Source organism: Talpa occidentalis, unplaced genomic scaffold (assembly GCF_014898055.3).
Source record: "Talpa occidentalis isolate TD23 unplaced genomic scaffold, MPIMG_talOcc4v2.1 talOcc4.3, whole genome shotgun sequence".
NCBI lineage: Eukaryota > Metazoa > Chordata > Mammalia > Eulipotyphla > Talpidae > Talpa > Talpa occidentalis.
This window is the reverse complement of record NW_023603184.1, coordinates 453,749-476,792: the sequence shown is the minus strand read 5'-3', so window position 1 is coordinate 476,792 and position 23,044 is coordinate 453,749. Positions and strand designations below refer to the sequence as shown.

Here is a 23,044-nt window from a genome sequence, read left to right as displayed (position 1 = left end):
CGCGTGTGTGCGCGAGTGAGTGTACGCGTGTGTGCACGAGCCGAAGACACTACGTGTCTGAGCTCGCGTACCGGCCACTAATCACGCTGCATTAAAAGAAATAATCCATCCCTGGTGTGGGGGGGGGGGGGTCGCCCAGAGGCGGAGGGCGACAGCTGCGTCAAGGCGGGTCGTTTTTCCGCCTCTAGGTTCTGGGGAACCCCCCGCGGGCGCGGGTTTGCTAGTGCGCCCCGCTGGGGAGGGGCGATGCCTTCTGGAAGCGGCTGAGCCGAGCCGCAGGGAGGGGGAGCTGTCGCCCGGGCGGGGGAGCAGCGCGGGGCGGGGTGCGCGGCGTGCCCGTCGGAGCGCGATCGCGCGGCCGGATCCCACCCCGGAGTCTGCAGGGCTCGAGGCGCAACTGGTGCCAGGGCTGGGTGCTCGCCCGGCCGTGCGTCCCAGCTCGCGGCCGCCGGGGCTCCGGCCGCGCGCCCGCCGGGCGGCTTTGCAAGGCGGGGGCGCGTTTGCCGGGAGCGGAGCATTTGCATGAAGCGCCCCGACCCCCCGGAGCAGCGGCTGCAGCGGCGGAGCCCGGCGGCGGCGGCGCGCGCTCGGAGCCAGGCGGCCCCGGTGTCCGGGCCCCGGTGGATGCGCGGCCGGGGCGGGGCCCATGGGCCGGAGCTGAGGCTGCCCGGGGCGGCGGGGCGCGGGGCGGGGGGCGCGGTCGAGGCCCGGAGGCGGCGGCGCAGGAGGAAGCGGAGGAGGGCGGGAGCGCCGGGCCCCGGAGGCCGGCACCGCAGCGCAGCCGCCGCGGCAGCCCCGGGCGCGCCATGCTCCTGGCCTCGGCCGTGGTGGTCTGGGAATGGCTGAACGAGCACGGCCGCTGGCGACCCTACAGCCCGGCCGTGAGCCACCACATCGAGGCGGTGGTCCGCGCGGGGCCGCGCGCGGGGGCAGCGTGGTGCTGGGCCAGGTGGACAGCCGCCTGGCGCCCTACATCATCGACCTGCAGTCCATGAACCAGTTCCGCCAGGACACGGGTGAGCCGGCCGCCCCCGCCCTCCCGCCCTCCCGCGTCTGGAGCCCACCGGGCCCACCCTGTGCGCGCCCCGCGCGGGGTGTCACCGAGAGGCGGCCGCGCAGCGAGCGCCCCGGCCCTCCGAGAGCGCCTGCGGGGACGTCCGCGCGCGTAGGTCCGCGTCCTGGGCTTGCACCCCAGCTTCGGCCCGACCCGAAGACCCTCTGAAGAGCGGGGTGACGCTAAGTCCTCCGCTGTAAAAATCCTGGGGCCGCCCCAGCCCACACGCAGCCCCAGCTCCCAGAAAAGGCGCCGGGCTCTGCCTCAGGCGCCCCAGGGCCGCCCGCGACCCCCTGGGATGTCGCCACTGCGGGGTCCTGGGTATGGAGACGGTCCTCCTGGACGCAGGGACTCCCTGAAACCGCCTAGCTGTCTAGTGTGGAAGGGCCGGGCCTCCGTGGGGAAGCGCCGGCGAGGGGTGGGGGCGGCCTCCAGGGCTGAAGCGCCCCGGATGCGCGGCGGGGCCGGCCGGGGACGCGGCTGTGCAGCGCGAGCGCTGAAGCAACAGGCCTGAGCAGATGCAGGCGGGGAGGGACCGGGCAGGGGATGCCTGGCAGGGAAGCCGCTGCTCCCTTTGTCGGAGAAGGAGGATTCCAGAGGAGAAAGTCTCCCCAAGCCGCCTCCTGAAACCGGGCCTGGGAGGGGCGCTCTGGGCACCCCCTACGCGAAGCTCGCGTGTTTTCATGAGAATCCACTTGCCACTGTGGCCATTATCACCCCACTTCTCTGCTGACCCGCCTTTCCAGGGCCCAGGAGGAAGAGAGGCTGCAGGGGGAGGCTGGCGGATGGGGTCTTGGAGTGCGGGTGGGCAGGGCAGAGCAGCATCCCTGCATCTGCCCCTGTGTCCAGGTTCCCTGGACCCTCTGGGGGCGGGGGTAGGGGTGGGGGAAGTCTCTCCTCTGTGGCTGCCTCTTCATGGGGGTGGGGTTGTTCAGGAATTCTGGCTGTGCTTGCCAGAGTGTAACCCAGGAACCTAGAGAGACAGGTGTGTGTGGGGGGTGGGTGCTCCACGGAGGCGGGAGAGTCCCAGCGGGTCAGAGAACAGCTGTCCTGGCGGGACATCTTTGCCTCCTCCAAGTTGGCATCCTGTGTGGTAATCGCCATGGTCATGGGAAGGGGATCTTGGCACCACGTACCTCCTCTTTAGTCCTAACCCCCAACCACCTATTGCCAAGGACTCTGAAGACCTTTTGAGAGAAGCTTTCTGGGGGAAGGATTCCAGAAGTGTTAGCCTTTTGGGGGGCTTAAACCTGGGTGGGAAAGTGGGGGTTGAGCTAAGAGTGGCTGGGAGGAGGAGGGAGTAAGAAGGAATGTGGGAGATTGAGAAAGAGGATTAAGTGTGATGAGGGGGAGGGAGAGAATGTAATTGTGCAACTTGGGTAGAGGTCCTGGAGGTGAAGGTGGACAGGGGGTGGGGGGGAGCCTTGGTGATGGGCGGGGGGGGCGGGGAGGGGGCAGCAGTGAAGTAGGCACCTGACAGGGAATTTCGGTTCAAAGCAAACAGGCAGGTGTCAGCTTTCCCACTGCAGACTCCATCTCTGCAGGCCCCAGCCTCCGTCCCACCTTTGGGAAGAGTGAAAGCATCATCCGTGCTTGGGGGTGTGTGGGCTAGGCAGGCCCCTGGCACCCTGGCACGACCCTTCCCACAGAAGTGAAGTTCTGAGACAGCTGGGTTGAGAGACTGGAGGGACCCCCACCCCCTCCTTCCCGGAGGAGAGGCTGCTGCCTGCTGCTGGCAGTTCAGTCCCAGGCTGAGGCTTCGCAGATTTTAGACCGGAAGCCAAGAATGGCCTGGGATCATATTAAACACTCGCTCAGGGTGTGTTTCACATTCTTGTCGGTCTTTGAGGCGGCCATTCAGATTGCTTAGGTTTCATCCTCTCGCTCAGATGGTCCATGGGTCAACAGTGGGCTGCACGCCAGCGCCGGGCCCCTAGGTGCCCACCAGGCCGAATCCTCAGGAATGCTGGGTCTGCCAGGGAGCCGGGCAGAGCAGAACACGATCTCCGGGTCTGGGCTCTCAGCCCCCTCCTCCCTTCCCTGCCAACACACACTCACACACACACAGAGTTCCTCTCACTCCAGTTCATTGATGTGCTCCCGCCAGGGTGGGAACTTCAAACCATCGGCTCCCAGGCAACGTTGGCCAAGCACTGGCAAAGTTTCACAGTGCCCCACCGTCCCCAGTCCTCAGTTTGAAGCTGGGAAGCAGAAACACCCTACAGACAAAGGAGAACTGGAAGTCCCCTGTCTAGAGGCGATTCCTCTCTTGTGCTGTTGAGTCCTCCCTGTAGGGACATTTCCTGACCTGGGGGCTTTGTTGGTTAAAGTTGTGTGCCCTTCCGGCTGCTGGGGCGCCTGACCTGGGCCAGCCCGTCTCCAGGGAGATGTCTGGGTGGCTGCAGACACCTCCGTCCCCCTTCTCTGCTTGCCCTGGGTCCTTTCCCTCCAGACCCCCAGAGTCTCAGCTTATCAGCATTCTGCGAGGGTCTTCTCAGGCATTCTGGGCTGGGAGTCTGACCGCAGGCCAGGGACAGAGGAGAGAGGCGTCAGGGGCTTCCCAAAGTTCTGGTCAATCGTCCTGACCGGGTGTTACTTTTTTCTGTCGGGACAGTGGCTGTCGCTGTAGCTTCCAGCACACCCGAGGCTGGTGTGTTGCGGGCCCGGCTGTGGGATGGGGAAGACCCAGGCTGGAGCCAGCCAGATGTGATTCAGACTCCATCCGTCCCAGACTCACAGCTCCCGGCATGACCTTGAGCAACCCCTTCGCTGCTCAGGCTCAGTTGTCTGTGAAGAGTAGCCCTAAGATTTCTTGGGGCTCCCTCCCCCCACCATGCAGGTGGCAGGTGGAGGGGTCTGACCCTGCCGGGGAATGATGATGCTACTTAGAAGCAGCCTGGTGAGGAGGAGCTTTTCTCCAGCTCAGAGTTCTCTGGGCAGATTTTGCAAACTTTGATGTCTTCGATGTAATGAGAAGGGTCAGAGGGAGCCTGACTTGCATCAAAGCTGATTTCTAGGTGCCCCGCCATAAGCCCACCCCACGTCAGCACAAGGGTGGAGGAGGCAAGTGTCACGGGCCACGTGGTAGGTAGAGGATGGGGGTGCACCTTGCACCCTCATCCTGCCAGCACGTTCAGTTCACACATGATTGTGTTTAATCCTCACAGCAATCTTAGGAAAGACCTATTGTTCCCACTTTAGAGGGAAGGAAACAGTTGAACTCTTAAGTTGCTCTCAGACTGTAACATTTTCTTTTTTTTTTTTTAATTTAATTTTTTTTTTTTTAATAGAGGCATGCTTTTATTTATTTATTTGTTTGTTTGTTTTGTTTATACATGCACTGGGTACATCAGAAGCGCGGGAGGGTGAGAGAATTCACCAGAGCCAGAGCGGGGAGCAGAGCAGGCAGAAGGACCGAAGGACACTGCTGAGGGGAGCAGCGGGCGGCAGGAGAGGTCTGCGCGCCATGTGGGACCCTCCTCCGGTGGCTGGGGAGCAGCCGGGGATCGAACCGGCGCTGCAGAGGCCGCGGGCAGCTTCGCAACCCAGCGCTCAACCGCTGCGCCACCGGGGAGGCCCAGACTGTAACATTTTCAATGGCACAGCTGAGATGCCAAATCAAGCCCCCCCCCACTCTTAGGGTGCACAGTTCTGGAGCACTGATTCTGTGCCGGCATGTGGATGGTATGCAGACATAGCACTGATAATTCCAGCTCTGTGCCCACATGGAACATTCTAGTGGGTTAAGGAGTGCTGGGAAGAGAGGTCTGGGCATCTGGCACAGAGCTGGTGCCAGCACCATAGATGTGGCTGACAAGCCCTGGAGACCTTGGGTCAGGCCTGGAAGGTCTTGGCTCCCATGTTCCAGCAGCTAAGACATCTTGGGTGCTTTGGGGTGCAGGTATTTGAGTTGCCGGGAAAAACTATTTTCTTTCTTCTTCTTCCACCTTCGTTTGTAAACATCGTTTATCCCTATTCCACCAGAGCCCTTTCCCTTGCCACCTTGCACTTGAGGGCCAGATAGATTTCCTCAGATCCTCCAGTTCATGGTCTTGGTTAGTGAAAGGTCCCGCAGACCATTCCAAATAGAGCGGTTTCTGAAAAGAGCCAGAGAATGAAATCCCACCCCTCTGGCCTCCATAAACATTGGCCCTGAGGTCTGTCTACTGTCTCTAGGGTTGACCTGGACTCAGTTCATATTATCCAGCCCACTGTCTTCCCTTCTCAGAATGTTCTCCCAATACCAGCTCCTCTTCACATCCCGCTGCTGGTCAGCAGTGCCCACACCTCACCCTTGGCCCATGCACAAAGCCTCAGGGTACTTTGCTTCATTCTGTCACCCCAAGGCTGCCCTGGGTGCCCCGTGTGCGCAGGTGCGTGGGCCACATGGCCAGCGGTGGGAACTTCAGTGCACGTGATGGACACTCAGGACACTTGTCACAGCTGCATTCCCAGGCTCGGCTCCCCGAGATGCTGACTCTTAGGTCTGGAGAGTGAGCACCGTCCATCCCCCAGGGGAGTCCCGGGACACACGTGGACAGCACTCAGGGTCTCATTGCTGAGTCCTACCTATTTCCTCTCTGCAGGGTCCTCCAGTCTGCCGCCTCCTTTTTATTTTCACTGCCAACACCCTCGTTACTTCTCACTTGGAAGTAATTACAGAGCAATTCTGGTCCTGTCACTCGCCTGTGTCAGTCCCCACCAGCTCCTCACTGCCAACAGATTAAACTCACCACCGCCTGGCATTCCAAACTGGCTGTGCCTTGGCTATAACTCACCTGCTCTGGTTGACCGTCCTCTTTGCCTTCTGTTTCTCTCTATTTCTCCCAAACAGTCCTTCCTTTCATTCACATGCATGCCTTTGAGTTATCCAAAACTCACCCCCAACTATGCACAAGGTCCCTTTACTGAAGTGCCCTCTTTTGCCATTTCTGCTCATTGAAATTCTTGCCATCCAGGTCCCATGCTCCCCGTGCTCCATGCCCGCCCGCTCTCCAGCAGCACCACCACCTCATTCATTCGGTCGCTGCTTGTTTAGCCCTGGGACATGGCAGGTGCGGGCTCCGCATGAGCAAACACCTGGACCCTTGCTCTCCTGAGCCTGGGAGTGCGGTGAGGGAGACGGCCATCCATCAAATTAACCCCACAAATAAATATGTATAAACATATAAAAATAGCATCGGGAATTTGACCTGGTCAGGGCAGCCCAGGGAGGTTTCCTTGAGGAAATGAGCTGGAATCTGCAGGATGTGCAACAAAGAGGATGCCAGAGTATTCTGGGGCGAGCCCAGCATTGTGGAAAGACCCTGAGTCAGAGAATCGTGGCAATGGGAGAGGACCAAAGTGGGCAGAATACATTCAGTGTGAGGGACCCGCGTTGCTGGGCGGGTAGAGGGGGCTTGGTCCCAATTCAGGGAAGTCATGGGGTGATCTCAGCTCCACAGCGATGTGGTGGGATTTCCCCTGCCTCATAAGCAGTTGTTCCCACATTGTTCCTGTTTTAGGCTGGGAGCTCCTCAGGGGTGCCTGGATCATTGCCTTCCTATAGAGGGTGGTGGGCCTTGGCAATATGTGATGAATGATCAGACACCTAAGTAGCCTTCAGCCAATCAGCGTGCGCAACAGAGCCCCTGGTTCTGCCTCATACTGAATTAGGAAGTAGGATGCAAAGACCGCACAGGGGCGCCTCTGCTCCCACACATCAGGCATGAGCAGAGCTGCACCCAAGACTTTGTGAGGGTAGGGCGTGACTGGGAGAACATTTGGAGAAATGAAGACCAGTGATTTAGGCAATGGCAGGAGGTAAAAAGGAGGGGCCTGGTGAAGAGGAGGGTGTGCACCCCAGGGTGTCTCAGGTATGCACGAAGATGCAGGGGGCACGTGTTTCTCAGGAGTGGAGGAAAATACAGGCACAGAGGGAGATGAGCCTGGAAAAGTAGGTGAGAGCCAGGACTGAGTTTCCAGAAATTGTGGGGCAATTTTCAGGCATTTCTGGGATTGATAAAAATACCTTTTAAGCACAGTTGTGAGAATTGGTGAAGTGCGTTGTGCCTGGTACCCTGGAGAGTATATAAGCTGTGTCATTTAAGCTTCTAAACTTCATGTCCTTGTCTAAAGCTTTTCATAGGATGGCCAGGTTGAGGTGCGTGCTCAGTAGTGAAGGCCGTGTGTGTATATATTATATATAAGCTCGCCCCTGTCCCCTCCCAATTCCTTTGCTCTTTCCTGCTCTCTCTCCCTCCCAAACCATCCCCCACTTCTCCATTTTGCTGAGACACAGAATAGAAAACAAATCAAATAACAATTGCCACTTTTTTGAGCTCTTGCCATGTGACAAGTGTTGTACCAGTGCTTTATATTCATTCCTTTATTTAATCCTCCCATCCAGCCTTTGAAGTGGCTACCCTACCCGCAGCGCCAACAGATGAGGAAACTGAGGCTTCATCACACAGCTGGAAGGGGCCGAGCTCCAAGCCTGGCCTCTTTGTCCCCAGCAAGCCGGCTGCCTAGGAAGGAAACGGAGGCAAACCAAAGACCGGTTGCCCCCCTTCTTCCTCCTCTGGCCCCCCGTCCAGCTACCTCCCTGTCCCCCGGCAGAGATCCTGGCCTGAATAGGGGATTGTTCTCCTCCTCCTGCCTCTGAATGTTGATGTTTTGGGTCATTAAGGGGCTCGGAGATGGGGTGGGGGGTGGGTTATGACCCTGGCAAGGGCCTGAATAGCCATTGTTCCTTTTCTTCCCCCTTGAATGGGATTCTGTCCCCAGCCTTGGTGTCTCCCTCTGAGTTGGGGGTGTGGGGGGGTCGGAGGCCCACTAGCAGAGCCTTTTCCCACCACTTTGATGGATGGGGCTTAAGCTGTCAGATGAGATTCCAGCATCCGCCATCCTCTCCCCACCCTGCTCTGAGTCAGGAACCTTCAGCCCCATGGTTGATGCCATGAAATGAGCTCTGCTTGGGGATGGGTCTGCTTTCAGGTTTTGGGGTGGATAGGGAGCCAGAGGCTACAGCTACAGGCTTCATTTTCCTTTCTGGCCCTGCAGGTTAGCGGGATCAGGAGGCGTATTTCTGAGCACCTACTCCGTGCCAGAGCCTTTCTGTGCTTCGTGCAAATCAAGGCATGTGAGAAATCCAGGGTCTGACTATCAAATGGTATCTGTTGAATGAAGAAGTGACTAATTCTCACATAAACCCTGAGAAGGAATTGTTGCCCTGTTTCCCAGGCAGAAAAGGAGGCTGAGGGGTTCCCTATTAGCTAGTAAGTGAAGGAGCTTGGCTGCAAGCCAAGGCCCCTGACTCCAAATCAGGCCCTTCTGGCCCCTGGCACTGGTCCTGCCTCTCTCACCTAGCAGGTAACTCATCCGCTTGCACCTCGTCTGATTACCCACCCTGTCCCAGAGGACAGGAAGCCGTGTCCTATCGGCACACAGTAGGACTCCTTTAATATTTGCCTATTAATGTAGCACAACACTTGCCTGCCTGCTGACCCCAGCCCTGTGCTCTGCCCCCCGCAGGCACCCTCCGCCCGGTGCGCCGCAGCTACTACGACCCGGCCTCGGCGCCCGGCAAGGGCGTGGTGTGGGAGTGGGAGAGCGACAGCGGCTCCTGGACGCCCTACGACATGGAGGTGGGCATCACCATCCAGCACGCCTATGAGAAGCAGCGCCCCTGGATCGACCTGACGTCCATCGGCTTCAGCTACGTCATCGACTTCAGCACGATGGGGCAGATCAACCGGCAGACCCAGCGCCAGCGCCGCGTGCGCCGGCGCCTGGACCTCATCTACCCCCTGGTCACGGGCACCCTGCCGAAGGCCCAGTCCTGGCCGGCCAGCCCCGGCCCGGCCGCCTCGCCCCCCGCGCCGCCCTGCTCCTGCCCGCAGTGCGTCCTGGTGATGAGCGTGAAGGCGGCCGTGGTCACCCCCCAGCCGCCGCCCGCGGCGCGCAAGAGCATGGCCCCTGCGGGAGCGGCCAAGCTGCCCGCGCCGCCAGGCCCGGGCGCCAGGCCCCTGGACGGCACCGGCACCCTGCGAGGGCCGGGGAAGACGCTCCCGGCGCAGGTGCTCCGGAGACCAGCCCCCAGCGCGCCCGCCGGGGCCACCGCCTGCTCCCCGGCCAGCCCCGCGGGGGCCAACGCCAAGACGGGGAGGGTGGCCCTGGCCACCTTAAATCGAAGCAACCTGCAGCGACTGGCCATCGCCCAGTCCCGGGTGCTGATCGCCTCCGGGTAGGTGCTTCCTCGACAGCCTCTGGGCTTCGCGTGCCGGCGTGTGGGAGCGGGGCCTTGTGCGCAGTTCTGACCCTCTGGTGCCATGGAAGGCACCAGGGTGTGGTGGGTGAGGGTGGGCTTGGCCTTTGTATTCCAGCAGCTTTGGATTCTAATGGAGAATGTGCTTCTGACTAGTCGTGTGACATGGGCAGACCCCCTAATATGACAGTCCCAACCTCATCTGTGACTCTGGCGTGAGGCTAAGGTCTAGGGTCCCCCCGTACTAAGTGCTCACCGGCAGCACTGACTGAGCTGCCCCTGTGTTCTATTTAGGGGGCTTCTATCACTTGATTTACTCCCCAAACTACTCTCTGAAGGAGGAATGTTGACCCCACTTGACCCGTGAAGAAATTGTTACCGACAGGTTGACCTGCTCCAGGGCCGGGGCTGATCATGGGCTGAGACTGGGGCTTCATGAGGGGGTCTGTCACCAGCACCCAGACAGCTCCTGACCTGGCTGCTCCCTGGCAAGCAGACCACAGCCTCTGACACACAGTAGGGGCCAGATGAGGGCTCCTTTCCTCTGCTCTGGGAGTATCAGCGCTTTTCAAGCATCATCTCATTCCTGTGACGCCCTAGTGCTGTTGCGGTTCTGATGCTAATACTTTTTCTGATCACAAAATGTGTGAGATGCAGGTCCATGTGGTGCCAGCAACCTCAGCCTTCCTGCCTCTGGTTTCTGCTGAGATTAGCTTGTAACTCCTGTCCCATCTTCCCTTCCTCCAGAGGGAACCTGGCTCTCCCTGTGGCCTGGATTCCCTGCTGGTCAGAATAGTTTAGTTAGGCTGGACGTCTGAGCCTGAAACTCAGGCTGCCTAGAGGAGAGGCAGGTGGGCTGCAGAATGGGTGGGGGGGAGGGCATGGAGAGCCTCCACTCTCGTCTCTGCCACTCAGGTGTGAAGTGAGGGTTACTGTGTTGGCCTTTCTTGTCCCCAATGTCACTGAAAATCCTCTAAGAGGGTTCACCCTTGAGCAGTTACACCATGCATCCATCCACCTGTGCTCTCCCAGCACCTTACCTGGGCTACAGGTGCGAGGCATGCTCACTTAGCTCAGAATGAACCCCCAAGGAGGACCATACAGCTACAGAGTGGAGGGTTTAGTCTCCTAATTCACTGCTATTTGGACTAAAGCCCACCTCCTCATTCATGCAAAGGCAAACTTAGTACTGGCAAGAGGTCAGATACACAGGAATTTCCATAGAACTTCTCGACTTGGAGCATCTGGGAGAGGGCCCCTAGAGCATGCCGTTCTTTGCTCAGTTTCTCCATGCTGTCATGGCAGCTACTGGGGTCTCTAACCAAGGTCCAGGGGAGCCGATAGAGCGGAAGAAGCTAGTGGCATGGACCAGAACACAGCGTGCAGACTGCCTGGGCTTGGACCCAGGCCCCTTGCTGTGTAACGTGGAGGCAGGTCTGCATCTATGGGGCCAGTAACAGTGCCTTCCTTGTAGGGTTTGTCATGAGAATTAAATGAAAGATTCAGTGTTAATTTAGCACAATGCTTGGAACATATTATGAATTCAGTCATGATCAGCTGCATCTATTATTATTATTATTGCCATTATCAGCATGATTACCAGGGAGCTATTGAGTAGGCCCTGGGTAGCAGTTGAAGTCCAAAATGAGTAGAATCCAACACCCTGCCTCGTTTCTGAGGCCCATGACAAGTGCTGAGTGACCCCCATGCCATAGTCGAGGGGGACCCCAAATCGCTTTAAATCTCTGTGAGGGGGTAGCAGCTCTTCATCTCAGTCTTCACCCCCCTGCTGCCCGTATAGCTGGGGGAGAGAATTGGGTGGAGGGCTGGGCCTGGCAGTTTCCAAAGGGCTATAGAAACAGGCTGTTTTTTTCTCTGCTGTTTTCCTGACAAGGGACCCCTCCCCGCCTCCCTCAATCCTCCAGTCCTTTCCTTTTCACCTCTGGCCACCTCCCTTACCCCCACTACCGTCTTCTCCAGGCTTCCTTGCCCATTTAATTAGCGTATTTATTCCCTTTGTCTGACACCACCATCGACCTTCTGTCTGCGAATGGCCTGGTCCCCCGCCCCCTCTGCCCATGACCTCTCCCATAACTTTCCCACGGAAAAAAGGAAGCTCGGGGAGGGTGAGATGAAGAGAAGGGTCTGGGGGGGAACAAAGGGTTCTGTGAATTATTCAGAGACATGAGCAGGGGGCTTTTTCAGAGAAGAGAGGGGGGCAGGGCCTTGGAGGCCTGGAGTCGCCCCTCTGCCTTCTCCTCCAGGATTGAGGCATCTCTGGCTCCAGCGAGGCCTGCGGTTGCTACAGAGACAAGCCCATTGTTCTACCCAGAGATCCCTGGGTCGGTCCGAACTCCAAGACAAACTCCTCAGGTCCTCACCGTGGTCTCTATTTTCCCGGTGTCCACTGGTCCTCTCACCTTGCAACACTTCCTTTTTTCTTAGTTTTATATTTTAGGGACAGAGATGAAAATTTGCCCCCTCCACAACTGGGGCAACCCTGCATTATGGGGGCGGGGGTCTCCTGATGGTCCAACAAGTGCTAGGGCAGCTTTGGCTGGGCCCAGCTGGCAGGAGGTTGTGAGAGTCGCAGCTGCCTCAGGCTTGCTGGGTTCCAGAAGGAGGGCTCAGGCCCCAATAGGCTGTGGGGTCTGCCTTCTCCAGGGGCTCAGTTTTAGCAGGTAGTGGTGGGGGAGGGGTGCCCAGGTGCTGCCCAGTCTCAAAGAGCAAGAAAACTGGAATAAAAAAGCAGGAAAAGGCTTATCCAGCCCAACTTCCTCTTACCATTGGGAGACAAAATGTAAACAATCACCCACATTTGCCCAGGGCTGGGCTCTCTGCAAAGCAGTTGACCCAGATCCTAAATCCTTCCTGGGCCCCCCTGGGACAGAGATTTAGGGGGTCCAGTTCTCAGATGTGGTGGGTCAAATGCTGCTCTCCTCAAGGAGTGCATTTGGGAGCAGTGGGGGTAGAAGGCAGGCTCATGGACCTCTTCCACCACACTCTTCTGAATTGCTAGTCAAATAGCACCCCCCTCCCCAAGCCCCTCTGCCGCCCCCAGGCTGGGGCAAGCCCTCCTGGGTGCAACAGGGGCACAACACGCGCCTCCCACAGCCTGCGCGTCTAGGGCACACGAGGAAGGTCCCTGTCCTTCAAAGCCCGCAAAGGGTAGCCCTTAAAGGGCAGCCCGGGAGGGATGGGGTGGTGTGCTCTGGGGCACTGGGCTGTTTCCTGGTTAACCAGAATGGGTGTGGAAACCTGCCAGTCCAGTTTGTGAGAACAAAGGTAGCTTTTGTCACCCAGATCACAGTTATCAGCAGGAGTGGGGGCCTCAGAGATGAGGTGGCTGGTTCCAGGGGGTGGGTAAGGCAGATGCGGCCCGGGTGGCATGCTGCCCCCTGGTGGGGAGCAGGGGACTGTCAGCGCTGGCGTCCCCTGCACCCAGCCATTCCCAGTAGGAAGAGCCCTGGCTGAGGATCAGCCAGAATGGAGAGCTCTGGTCCTAGGTATGGGACTGGGAGATCGTCCAGAAGCCTCCCTGGCATCTTCTAATCCCCCACCAACCCTCATGGCCCTACAGATAAGGAAATTGGGGCTTAAAAAGTTGATGGAGTTTGTGAGGAGTTCCCGGCAGGATTGAGACTTGAACCTGGTTTCCTGAAGCCCCGTCCTGGCCCCGTTTCTGACCCCATGGGCCAGGGCAGCATCCAGAGTCAGGTCCGAGGCCCAGTCTTTTAAAAAATATTTCTACCCCACCACCCCTATGTCGCTGACCTTTCTCACTCCACCTCCTCTGTCTCTTAGCTTTAGCTAGTATTTCACTGTGTCGAATTGTCCCCTGCGTAAATCTCCAGGATTTGTCTCTGTGCCTCTTTTCTTGGCTGACTTTCTCTTGTTTTGTATTCAGCTTTCCCCTCTCCTGGTCCAGGTTTGATTTATCCTGGGGATAGTTTCTGAGGAAAAGTAGCTATTGAGACACAAATACTCCCACATCTGCTATTTCCACATTCTTCTTACAGGCCTGGTGCCTGTGACCTCATCCTGGGGAGGGAGGCCCCAGGGACTCAGCATAACCCAGCCTCTCCTGCTCCAAAGAGCAGTGGGGCCCAGAGCCCCAGGGCTCAACTTGAGGCCCTTTGCTCCTCTCCCATCCCTGAGTGGGGGTTTACCACTCACCCTGCCCAGCTTCTTGTTCTGTCTGCAGCGTGGGGTGATGCAGGATTGCGTGGACCCAAGAGCGCAGCGTCCTGCTATGGTTAACCCACTGGGTTCTGGAGCCAGTTTTTCTGGGTTCAGATCCCTAAAGGTGTCTTCATCAAGTTTTCTTAATCTCTCTGTGCCTTACTTCCCAGCTATTAAAATGGGGTTAGTTGTAACAGTCCCTCCTGTGTATGTGGTTGGAAGGATTCCATGCGTGTGTCTATGGTTAGCAGTAGAGCCGTGCCTAGGACTGGGTGATCGCTGCATCTGTTAGTGATTATAGTCTAGGCCTCAGGGGTGGCCCTGTCCACACTAGGCCCCTGGCATCACCCAGAGCCTTTCCCAGCACAAAGTAGGGCTCAAGAGTTACTCGTTGAATTCACAGATAAGTAATCAACAAGATCATAAGCAAACTTCCCCGCTCTCAGTTCCCAGCCTGCCTGGCACCTGGTGTCACCTGTGGCCCAGTTCATGATCTGTCCAGCCCACTCCCCAGCCCAGCCCAGCTGCATAGCCTGGGGGGCAGGGAATGGTGCAAGACCCAGCCTCACGTGGCTGCCCATATTTTTCTGGTTGGCTCCGTGGGAGGCCTGGTCTTTCCTGGGCAGCTGTGTCTTCTCTCTCCCAGCCTGGCTTAGGTTGCTGGGGAGAAGGACAGACAGGGGAGGAAGCTTTGCCCGATATTTATATTTCTCAGGGAAAAGGAGAAGTGACAGCTGTGAGAGCAACGGTTTCCAAATGTTGCGCTGGAGACTGGCCACAGCTGCCACCTCTCAGCAGAAGCTTGTAAAAGGCAGATGCTTGGGGCATCAGGTGGAGCTTCTGGTTCAGGCTTGGAACTCCATCTTTTTAAAAACTCCTTAGGTGACTCCTCCGTACCCCTAGGTTTGAACTTGCCTCTTTATTGTTTCATTCCTTCTACCAATCCTGGTTGATTGCCCATTCCAGGCTCTGAATGAAACAGATATTTGCCTTTCCAGAGTTTCAGTTCTGGGAGGGAAAATACTAAGCACCACCTTTATATAAAACATGTCAAATTCTATGGGGTCAAAAAGAAGGGGAAAAATGGAGCAGGGTAAGGGGCTTGGGATGGGTGGCAGCAGTCAATACGATGGTCTCTGCAAACTCACTGAGAAGATATGATTTGAGCCACAACTGAAAGCATTGTAGGAGGGAGCTAAGCAACTATCTGGTGGAAGAGCATTCCAGGCGAGGGAACAGCATACGCAAAGACTCTGAGGCAGGAATGCATCTGGCATGTAGGAGGAAGAGCTCGAGCAGAATAGAGAGGTGCATGATATGAAGGGAATGAGAGAGATGGGGGGTAGGGGGTTGGGGCAGACTGTGCAGTGCTGTATTGGCCTTGCTAGGACTTTGACTGAATGAACTGAGGAACCCATTTGTGTGCTGAGGGTGAGTGGGAGAGTCACACCATATGATGTGGGTTTTCTCTGTCACCCCTAACTGCTATGCTGGGTCTTTACTAAGGAGAAGTAGTTTCTGCAAGAAAGGGGAACCCCTGGGTGGGTGGGCTTTGGAACCCCAACACTGGCCCACTTTATCCCACCTATCAGAACATAATTTATCTGCTCTTTGCTCCCACAGGGTCCCCACTGTGCCGGTGAAGAACCTCAATGGGTCCAGCCCTGTCAACCCTGCCTTGGCGGGTAAGGGAAACCCCATGCTGGTGTTTGTCTCCAAGGACCACTAGTGAGCTTACGAGACCTCACAGGTCAATGAAAACACAGGGGAGCTGCAGGAGCTGGGTGGGTAGGGCAGGAAGGATTTGGGGAACGTTGATCACCAGAAGCAGAGCATGGAGCATGCCGATGAAGATACGGGCATAAAGAGGATTCTGGGCAATGTCCAGGGGCCCTACATGGACACTCCACAAGCTGTGAGGACTCTGCTGGGAATAACTGTGGGCTAATGGGGAGGGAGGCGCTTCGGGGGTGTTGGGGAGCTGACTTGCCAGTCCTTCCTCCTGCCTTGCCCTGCAGGAATCACTGGGATCCTCATGAGTGCGGCGGGGCTGCCCGTGTGCCTCACCAGGCCCCCGAAGTTGGTCCTGCACCCACCCCCGGTCAGCAAGAGCGAAATTAAATCTATTCCAGGGGTCTCCAACACCAGCCGCAAGACCACCAAGAAACAAGCCAAGAAAGGTATGAACCCCTTACCTTATGGGGGACTGGGTGTTGGGGATCTGGCCCTGGCTGGCTCTGTGCAGGGTCACACGCTGGCTTCTCTCTGTGCCTTCACCCTGCTTCTGCGGGGTGCGCTTCACCCACAGCCATCCTCACGGTTCTGCTAGAGGGTGTTGGCTGGTTCCTATGGAGTCACCTTCAGAAATACAAAAATGTAGTGCACAAGCATATAAACAAATGGGGTTAGAGCCAAAACAGACGGGGTGCAGACTCCAGCTTGCTGCCTGCAAGCACTGTGACCATCGACATCCTGCTTTCTTACCTTTCCAATGGATAAAACCTCACAGTTTGCCAGCAGGTTTGCCCTGGAATGCATCCCCTGTACGCTGCCATGGCCCTCTGAGCCCCCGGACCCTCCTCGGAGCCCCTTCCTACCTCCCCACCGTCCCAGAAACAAGCAGTCAGACCCAGGCATCCCCTGGCACTAACAAGCCAGGGTTCAAACTTGAGGCTGCTCCCTCTCTTGCCTCTCCCCTTTATCACAGCAAGAGGATTACAGGTCACCCCCAAAGTGCTCTACTGGGATTGGTTGTTAACTGTTGGGACATCATCCCTAAGCCCCCACCTTGCAAACTCGTGAAGCGTCAATCAGCTCACAAGTATATTGCCCTGGCAAGTAATGGGTTTTTGGTCGATGGGACCTTCAGTCTCATAAGAGAAGCAGGACAGTGGGAAGGAAGTGCCTGCTTCCCGGTTTTGGGGGCTGCTTCCTCAAACCCCTGCTCTATTTTCTGGTCATCAAAATTTCTCAGCTGAAATGAACTCCATTGCCTCACTCAGGGTCTGACAGGAAAGAACGAGATTTTACACTTTCTCACTCTTCCTGTTATTATTAATAGCGCACGCCGGGCCCTTAGCTGGCAGAGTGCTGAAGGGCTACGTTAGCGCCTTCATGGTCAAGGCAAACCCGTGAGGCTCTATCACTCATCTCCTTTCATAGGTGAGGAAACTGAAACTTGGGAAGCTGAGCACCCCCAAGGAGGCACGACCCTTTTTCTCCTCCTGGGTGTCCTCGTAAGACCCTCTTAACCTTCCTCTGCCTTCAGCCTGGGCTGCCTCCTCCAGGTCCCACTGCTGAAGAATTTCTGGAATCATCGCCACCTGCCAGGCATCCCCCATTCCGTGCTGCTGGCAGTGACAGTGCCAACAACAGCTGTGGTCATTCCTCCCTGGGTGTCCCAAAAATAATATCACGCTGGCACCACCTTCCAGGCTGAGCAGCACTTAGCCTGAGTCTGATGGAGGCGCTGAGCCTGCCTCCCATTTTTTACAGACAGTTTCCGGAGGGCTTGGTTCCTGCTAGCTTATCGCAGCCTCCAGGCAGGCCCAGGCTCTTAGGTTCTGTGGAAGAGAAACCACCTCAGTGATCACTGTCAAAATGTGGGCTTTTTGAAAATAGACAGGAGGATGTCGGGGGGCAGCATGGGAGCAAAGGCGGGCCCATCCCCTTGTCCCCCCATGTCCTGACACCTTCTCTCCGTCTTCTGTCCAACGTACTCCTTTTTAATCCCTAGATGGGCAGAATGAGCTCCTGCCCTGTCCTGCCCCATCCTGGATAACAGTCCCCACGCTGGCACACCCAGCATGCCAACACGCCAGTGCTGCCTCACCTCTTCTGTCTTGGTGACCCTGCTCATCCTGTCCCCGCAGGTAAAACCCCAGAGGAAGTGCTGAAGAAGTATCTGCAGAAAGTCAGGCATCCCCCGGATGAGGTGAGTGCAGGGGGGCTGGGTGCTCCTCACACCGCCCGCCCACAAGTATTTCCTCTGCTGGGTTTCCCCACCGCCCTGCCAGACACGCCAGGATCTACCCTCCAAGGCCTGGGCGGTGCAGAGCTGCTCAGCTCTGATGCCCCGGCTCCAAGTTCACCCCATTGTTGCAGCTGCAGTTTGTGCTCTCCCAGCTCCCCTTTCAGCAAAGTACTAGCTGAGCCTAAACTAGCTTCCAGGACAGTCTGAATCCAGGAAATCGAGTGTGCTCAGCCGCTGGGGCTGGTGCTACACTGGGCTTGATGCGCGGAGTGGTTCTTAGCCAGAGGTGATGGTGCATGATCTGAGGGCACAGGGGAAGGGAGTCACTGGGGATCTAGAGGGTAGAGGTGGGGATGCTGCCGGACACCCCACACTGCTCAGGGCAGTGCCCACAGCAAACCGGCACTCATCCCAAGTGTCCAGAGTGCCAACAGGGAGAACCCCCTTGCCAGTTTACTTAAATATCAATAGCAGCCCCGTGGCACACCTGGAAGATCACTCCTTGGTAGTTCAGCTTCTGGACAGCTCATCTGTGGGTCTGTCAGCAAGCCTTGGGTTCCTCTGGACCACTGGACACCCCGCGAGGACGTGCAGGGTCCCAGCTCTCAAGGGGACCACTGCTGTGTCCACTACTCTACTTTACCCAGTCACCACCAGGAGCCATTTCAGAAATATACATAAAACAGTCAAAACTATATTTAGATCCTCAAAGGCCAGCCACCCTGGCTGTGGGCTCTCCTGGCATCCCAGGCCTCACGGGACCCCCAAGAGATGCGCTGGTCGCCCGGCTCTGAGGTCTGATCCCTCTGCCCTCCCCCCAGGACTGCACCATCTGCATGGAGCGCCTCACCTTTCCCTCGGGCTACAAGGGCCCCCAGCCGACCATCAAGCCTGACCTGGTGGGGAAGCTGTCCCGATGCGGCCACATCTACCACATCTACTGCCTGGTCGCCATGTACAACAACGGCAACAAGGTCCGTGGGCCGGGGCTGCCGCCTCCGGGCACAGGAAGAGTGGGAGGGCCTCTGGGGCGCCTGGGCTGCCCGGGGTCTCCTCAGAAAGTCCTGGCAGCAGGAGTGATGATGATCGTGGTTGCTGGGTAGGATCAGGCCTCCAGAAATGTGTGGCATTGACCAGGCCTGTCTTTATCGTCCACATGGCCTGGGCTGGCTGCCCAGTTCCTCCAGTCTCTGTGCTGGGGAGGAAGGCTTAGAGAGAGACTTTGCTTTGAGGATTCTGGGGGTTGGGGGGGTTGTCTGAAGTCAGGCGCCTTGCTGGGGGTAATGACCGCATCAATGCAGCAGCAGGGGTTTCTCAGCACTCCTGGGGGCCCCCTGAGCTGTCACTCAAACCACTGCAGATGGATTTCCAGTCACCCTTCCTGCTCCAAGACTAACAAGCTTCAGTCAGGCTTCATTTCTTTCGGACAGTTTCAAAATCCCATGGATGGTCCCCTCAAAGGGACTAAGAGACTGTCCAGTGTGTACGTGGTGGCCCCCGCCTTAAATTCCCACTGAGGAGGAGGAGGATCCTTGTGGAACTTTCCTTGTCTGTGCAGGACAGAGGGATGGTATTGCCTCTTAGGCTGGTTTCCAGGAATGGGGCTTCTCCTTAGATGATAACTCTCCCCTCACCGCGTCTGAGCTTTTTCTAACTCACTGATTGTTTTCTCCTGTTCTTTCCCTGCCGGGAATAACCTGCCTTCCTCATTCCTGCCATTTCCAGTCCTAGCATTTCTCCAGGCTCAGTGTGGGTGCAGCTGAGGTTCCCAATATCCCTCAACCTCTTACCCATGTCTGATTTGGGGGTGCTCTGTTCTTCTCTTGCTGTGGTCAAAAGCAGAAGCAAGAGAGACAGCAGACCTGAGTCTGAGCCCTGACTTGTTAGCTGAATGACAGTGGGCAAGATTTTCAGCCTCGGGATGGCACTTTCCATCTGGAAAATGGAGCTAAAACAATAGACCTTCTTCCCTGGGGTCATTATTGTTATTCAGACTGGTATGGCCTTGTCATATGGCCGTGATCTTTTCCTTCATCTTTATGTAGCCCCGTGACCAGAGTGTCCCTAGGGTGACCTGGGGCTCAGTCTCAGAGGGGTCAGCCGTGGCTGCCTCCTGTGCTCCCTTTTCCAAGCTTTTAGAGCTTTCCTTGGGACTTTGCATTATAAAAGATTATTTGGGGGGAGGGGGTCAAGATTTTTTTCGGCATATGCATTCCCTTTATGATGACCCTATGGATGTAAGAATATTCTCGTATATAACCTCCATACACTAGTAGATAACCTAAATATTAATCCTGGCGTTTATTTCCATGGTGCTTCCAAATGTCCCTCAAGACACTATCCCTTATCCTCATTTGCACTCATACTTTGACACATGCATTCTTTCTTTACACGGAAGAGGGGAGAAAAGAGACCAGAGAGAAATAGATTCCCCCAAGGTCATGTAGCAGGTCAAGGCCAAAGCGGAAAGTGAGGCCTGTTTTGTTGACTTCAAGCTCTGGGATCTGTCTTTATGACCATCTCCACTGGCTAGAAGGAAGACAAGCTATTCCTTTAAATGAGCAGAGCTTGAATTGATGTGACCTTAAATAGCTCTGTGGAGGAGCCCCGCTTCCGGGGAGGGGGGTGGGGGGAGAGACAGGGCTGTCCCAGAGCTCCAGACCCAGCTGTGAAAACTCTTCATACAAGTTCCTCCTGGCCTATGCACACTGTCCTTGTCCTCGCCATTTTTCTTGGTGGGATCCTGGACTAGGATTTACTGTTGAGGCTCTCCTACCCACCCCGCCTTGGTACATCTCACCATGTCCCCTTATGTCCCCTATTATCAAACCATGACCCCTTATGCCACTGCATCCAGGGATCCCCCCCTAAGGCTAACCCCCCCACAGTGCCACTGAGGTTTTGTGCTGCTGGGTTAGATGTGCCCACTGGGCCCTAACAAGCAGCAAGCCCTTGAATTATAATGTGGCTCAAGTCCCCGTCTCTATGAAAGGGGGTTTGATAATCCCTTCTCATTCTATGTCAGCACATAGAATAAATGAAATAAACAAAGTAAATTCTGTCTTAAGATTGAAAGTACTAACATCAATGGCATTCCTTATGCACTCTAACACCTCTGCCTGCCTTCTCTTTCCACCCCAAGTGTAGAAGCATTAGACTCCCCACCCAAGCTGTGGGAATACTAATCACATTGAGATGCACCTCCTGTGGATTATCCCCTGGAATCCTGCCAACAACCCAGTGAGAAGAGACACTAGCATTTTCTTCCCTGCATAAGGAAACTGAGACCTAGCGAGGTTAGCTAATTTGTGCAGGTCACACAGCAGTTAGAAGGCAGTGGGGATCGAATCCAGTCACTTGACTGCAGCATCACAGCCCTAAGCACTGTGCTCAGTAGCTGCCAAGTTCAGTTCAGTGACCTGTGAGAGGTCCAGGCATCTTTAGTTTCCAGAAGCTTCCAGGTGATCCTCTCTGGGACTTGTCTAGTGCTTGAAACATACAGTCTGACTTTCCTAGTGAGTAACTGATTCCCTGCATATGCTCCTGCCTGGGCAGCTGGTCTCCTTCTTAAGCACAGGTCTCCTTAGCATGGAGCATGGGGCTCTTTTTGGGATTTACCTCTTGTTACTTTGGAGAAAGCAGAACCGACCAAGATAGCAGGAAAGTGGGTGGGAGCCAAGGTCTGTTGCTCATTTGGGTGCATTTTGTGCCCCTGGCCCCGTATCTCTTGTATCTTTTGAGGTTGGGTAGGGAGGGCATTACCAAAACTGTTTCCCAATCTAACTTGTCTCCTCAGGATGGGAGTCTGCAGTGTCCGACCTGTAAGACCATTTATGGGGTGAAGACAGGCACCCAGCCTCCGGGGAAGATGGAGTACCACCTCATCCCTCACTCCCTGCCCGGCCACCCCGACTGCAAGACCATCCGCATCATCTACAGCATCCCCCCTGGCATCCAGGTGAGTCCACACTGAGCTGGTGGCTTTTAATATTTTAAGTGTAAATGTTTGCAGGAAAGATGCTTTTCTTAGCCTGTTCAGGTTTCTATAATAAAATCCAAGATCAAGGTGCTGGCAGAGTCACAGTCAGGTGAGAATCTAGTTCATAGGTGTCTTCCCTCTTCGTCCTCATAAGGCAGAATTGGTGAGGCAGCTCCAGGGCCTCTTATAAGGACACTGATCTTACTCATGTGAGCTTCACCCTTTTTTCACCTTCCTTGGGCCTCACTTCTGAAAACCATCACATTGGGGATTAGGTGTCAAAGAGTAACTTTGGAAGGACACAAAATTTTAATTTATAGCATTTCTCCCTGGACACTCCCTCCCCCCCCACCTCATGTGCTTCTTGCGTGCAAAATACATTCATTCCATCCCAGTATTCTCCAAAGTCTTGGCTCGTTTTAGCATCAACTTTAAAGTCTATGTCTAAAGTCCTGTCTAATTCCAAAGGAAACCTGCACACTTATGTTTATTGCAGCACTATTTACAATAGCCAAGACATGGAAACAACCCAAATACCCCCAAATAGACGAATGGCTCAAAAAGATGTGGTCTATAGACACAATGGAATACTACTCAGTGATGAAAAAAGATAAACGCATGCCATTGTGGAAACATGGATGGAGCTGGAAGGGATTATGTTAGGTGAAATAAGTCAGAAGGAGAAAGATAAATATCAGACGGTTTCTCATATATATGTGGAATATAGAGAAACTGAACAAAGGGTCAGAAAAAAGGCAAAACTTGCAAGCTGAGTATAGACCCGAGACTTAGAGCAGGGGAGGAGGAGGGAGGGGCCGAAACAGAGGAGGAAGGGACTGCGGTGATGTGGACAGGTGCTATGGTGACGGGACAACTATGGAAACTACACCTGAGGAGAAATCAAATGCTGTCCAAAAATGAACAATGATGTAAGAAAATTAATTTTTTTTAATATTTATTTATTTATTTATACAAGTACTGGGTACAGTCAGAAGCGCAGGAGGGTGAGAGAATTCACCAGAGTCAGAGCGGAGAGCAGAGCAGGCAGACTGACGAAGTACACTGCTGAGGGGAGCAGCGGGCAGCAGGAGAGGTCTGCACGCCATGTAGGACCCTCACCTGGTGGCCAGGGATCGAACCGGCGCTGCAGAGGCTGTGAGCAGCTTTGCAACCCAGCGCTCAACCACTATGCCACCGGGGAGGCCCAAGAAAATTAATTTAATTAAAAAAATTTATCATCCAAGGAGAGCTGGGTGAGACTCGAGATTGATTCATCTTGAGGCAAATTCCTGTCTAGACAGGAACCTGTGAAACCAAGCAAGGGTCCTGGTTGCCCTCACCTGGCCCTGAAGCTCCTGTGGCCTTGGGCTTCAGTGTCCAGAGCTGGCAGAAATAAATTTCTGTTGATGAAAAGCCACCCAGTCTATGAAATTTTGTCATTGCAGCCCAAACTAGGAAAACATTCTCCTCTGAAAAGTCTCCTTCTCACTCTTGTCCACCCCACCCCACATCCCGATACCTTTGTTCCTGCTTCTCACGGACCTTCCAGGGTCTTTTGTACCCAGGGAACAAAGACCACATCCACCCCTCCCTTTTTACATAAAGCGGGGT

General features: G+C 55.7%; 1 protein-coding gene across 1 annotated transcript in view; it reads left to right on the top strand.

The window, feature by feature from the left end:
• Positions 1-806: 806 nt before the first annotated feature.
• Positions 807-23,044, top strand: part of DTX4 (deltex E3 ubiquitin ligase 4) — a 29,298-nt gene continuing 7,060 nt past the window's right edge. The window contains 8 exon segments of the mRNA XM_037522197.2: positions 807-921; positions 924-1,016; positions 8,567-9,278; positions 15,105-15,166; positions 15,500-15,661; positions 17,354-17,415; positions 18,276-18,428; positions 21,251-21,412. Of these exon segments, the coding sequence (XP_037378094.1) occupies positions 807-921; positions 924-1,016; positions 8,567-9,278; positions 15,105-15,166; positions 15,500-15,661; positions 17,354-17,415; positions 18,276-18,428; positions 21,251-21,412 (1,521 nt within the window).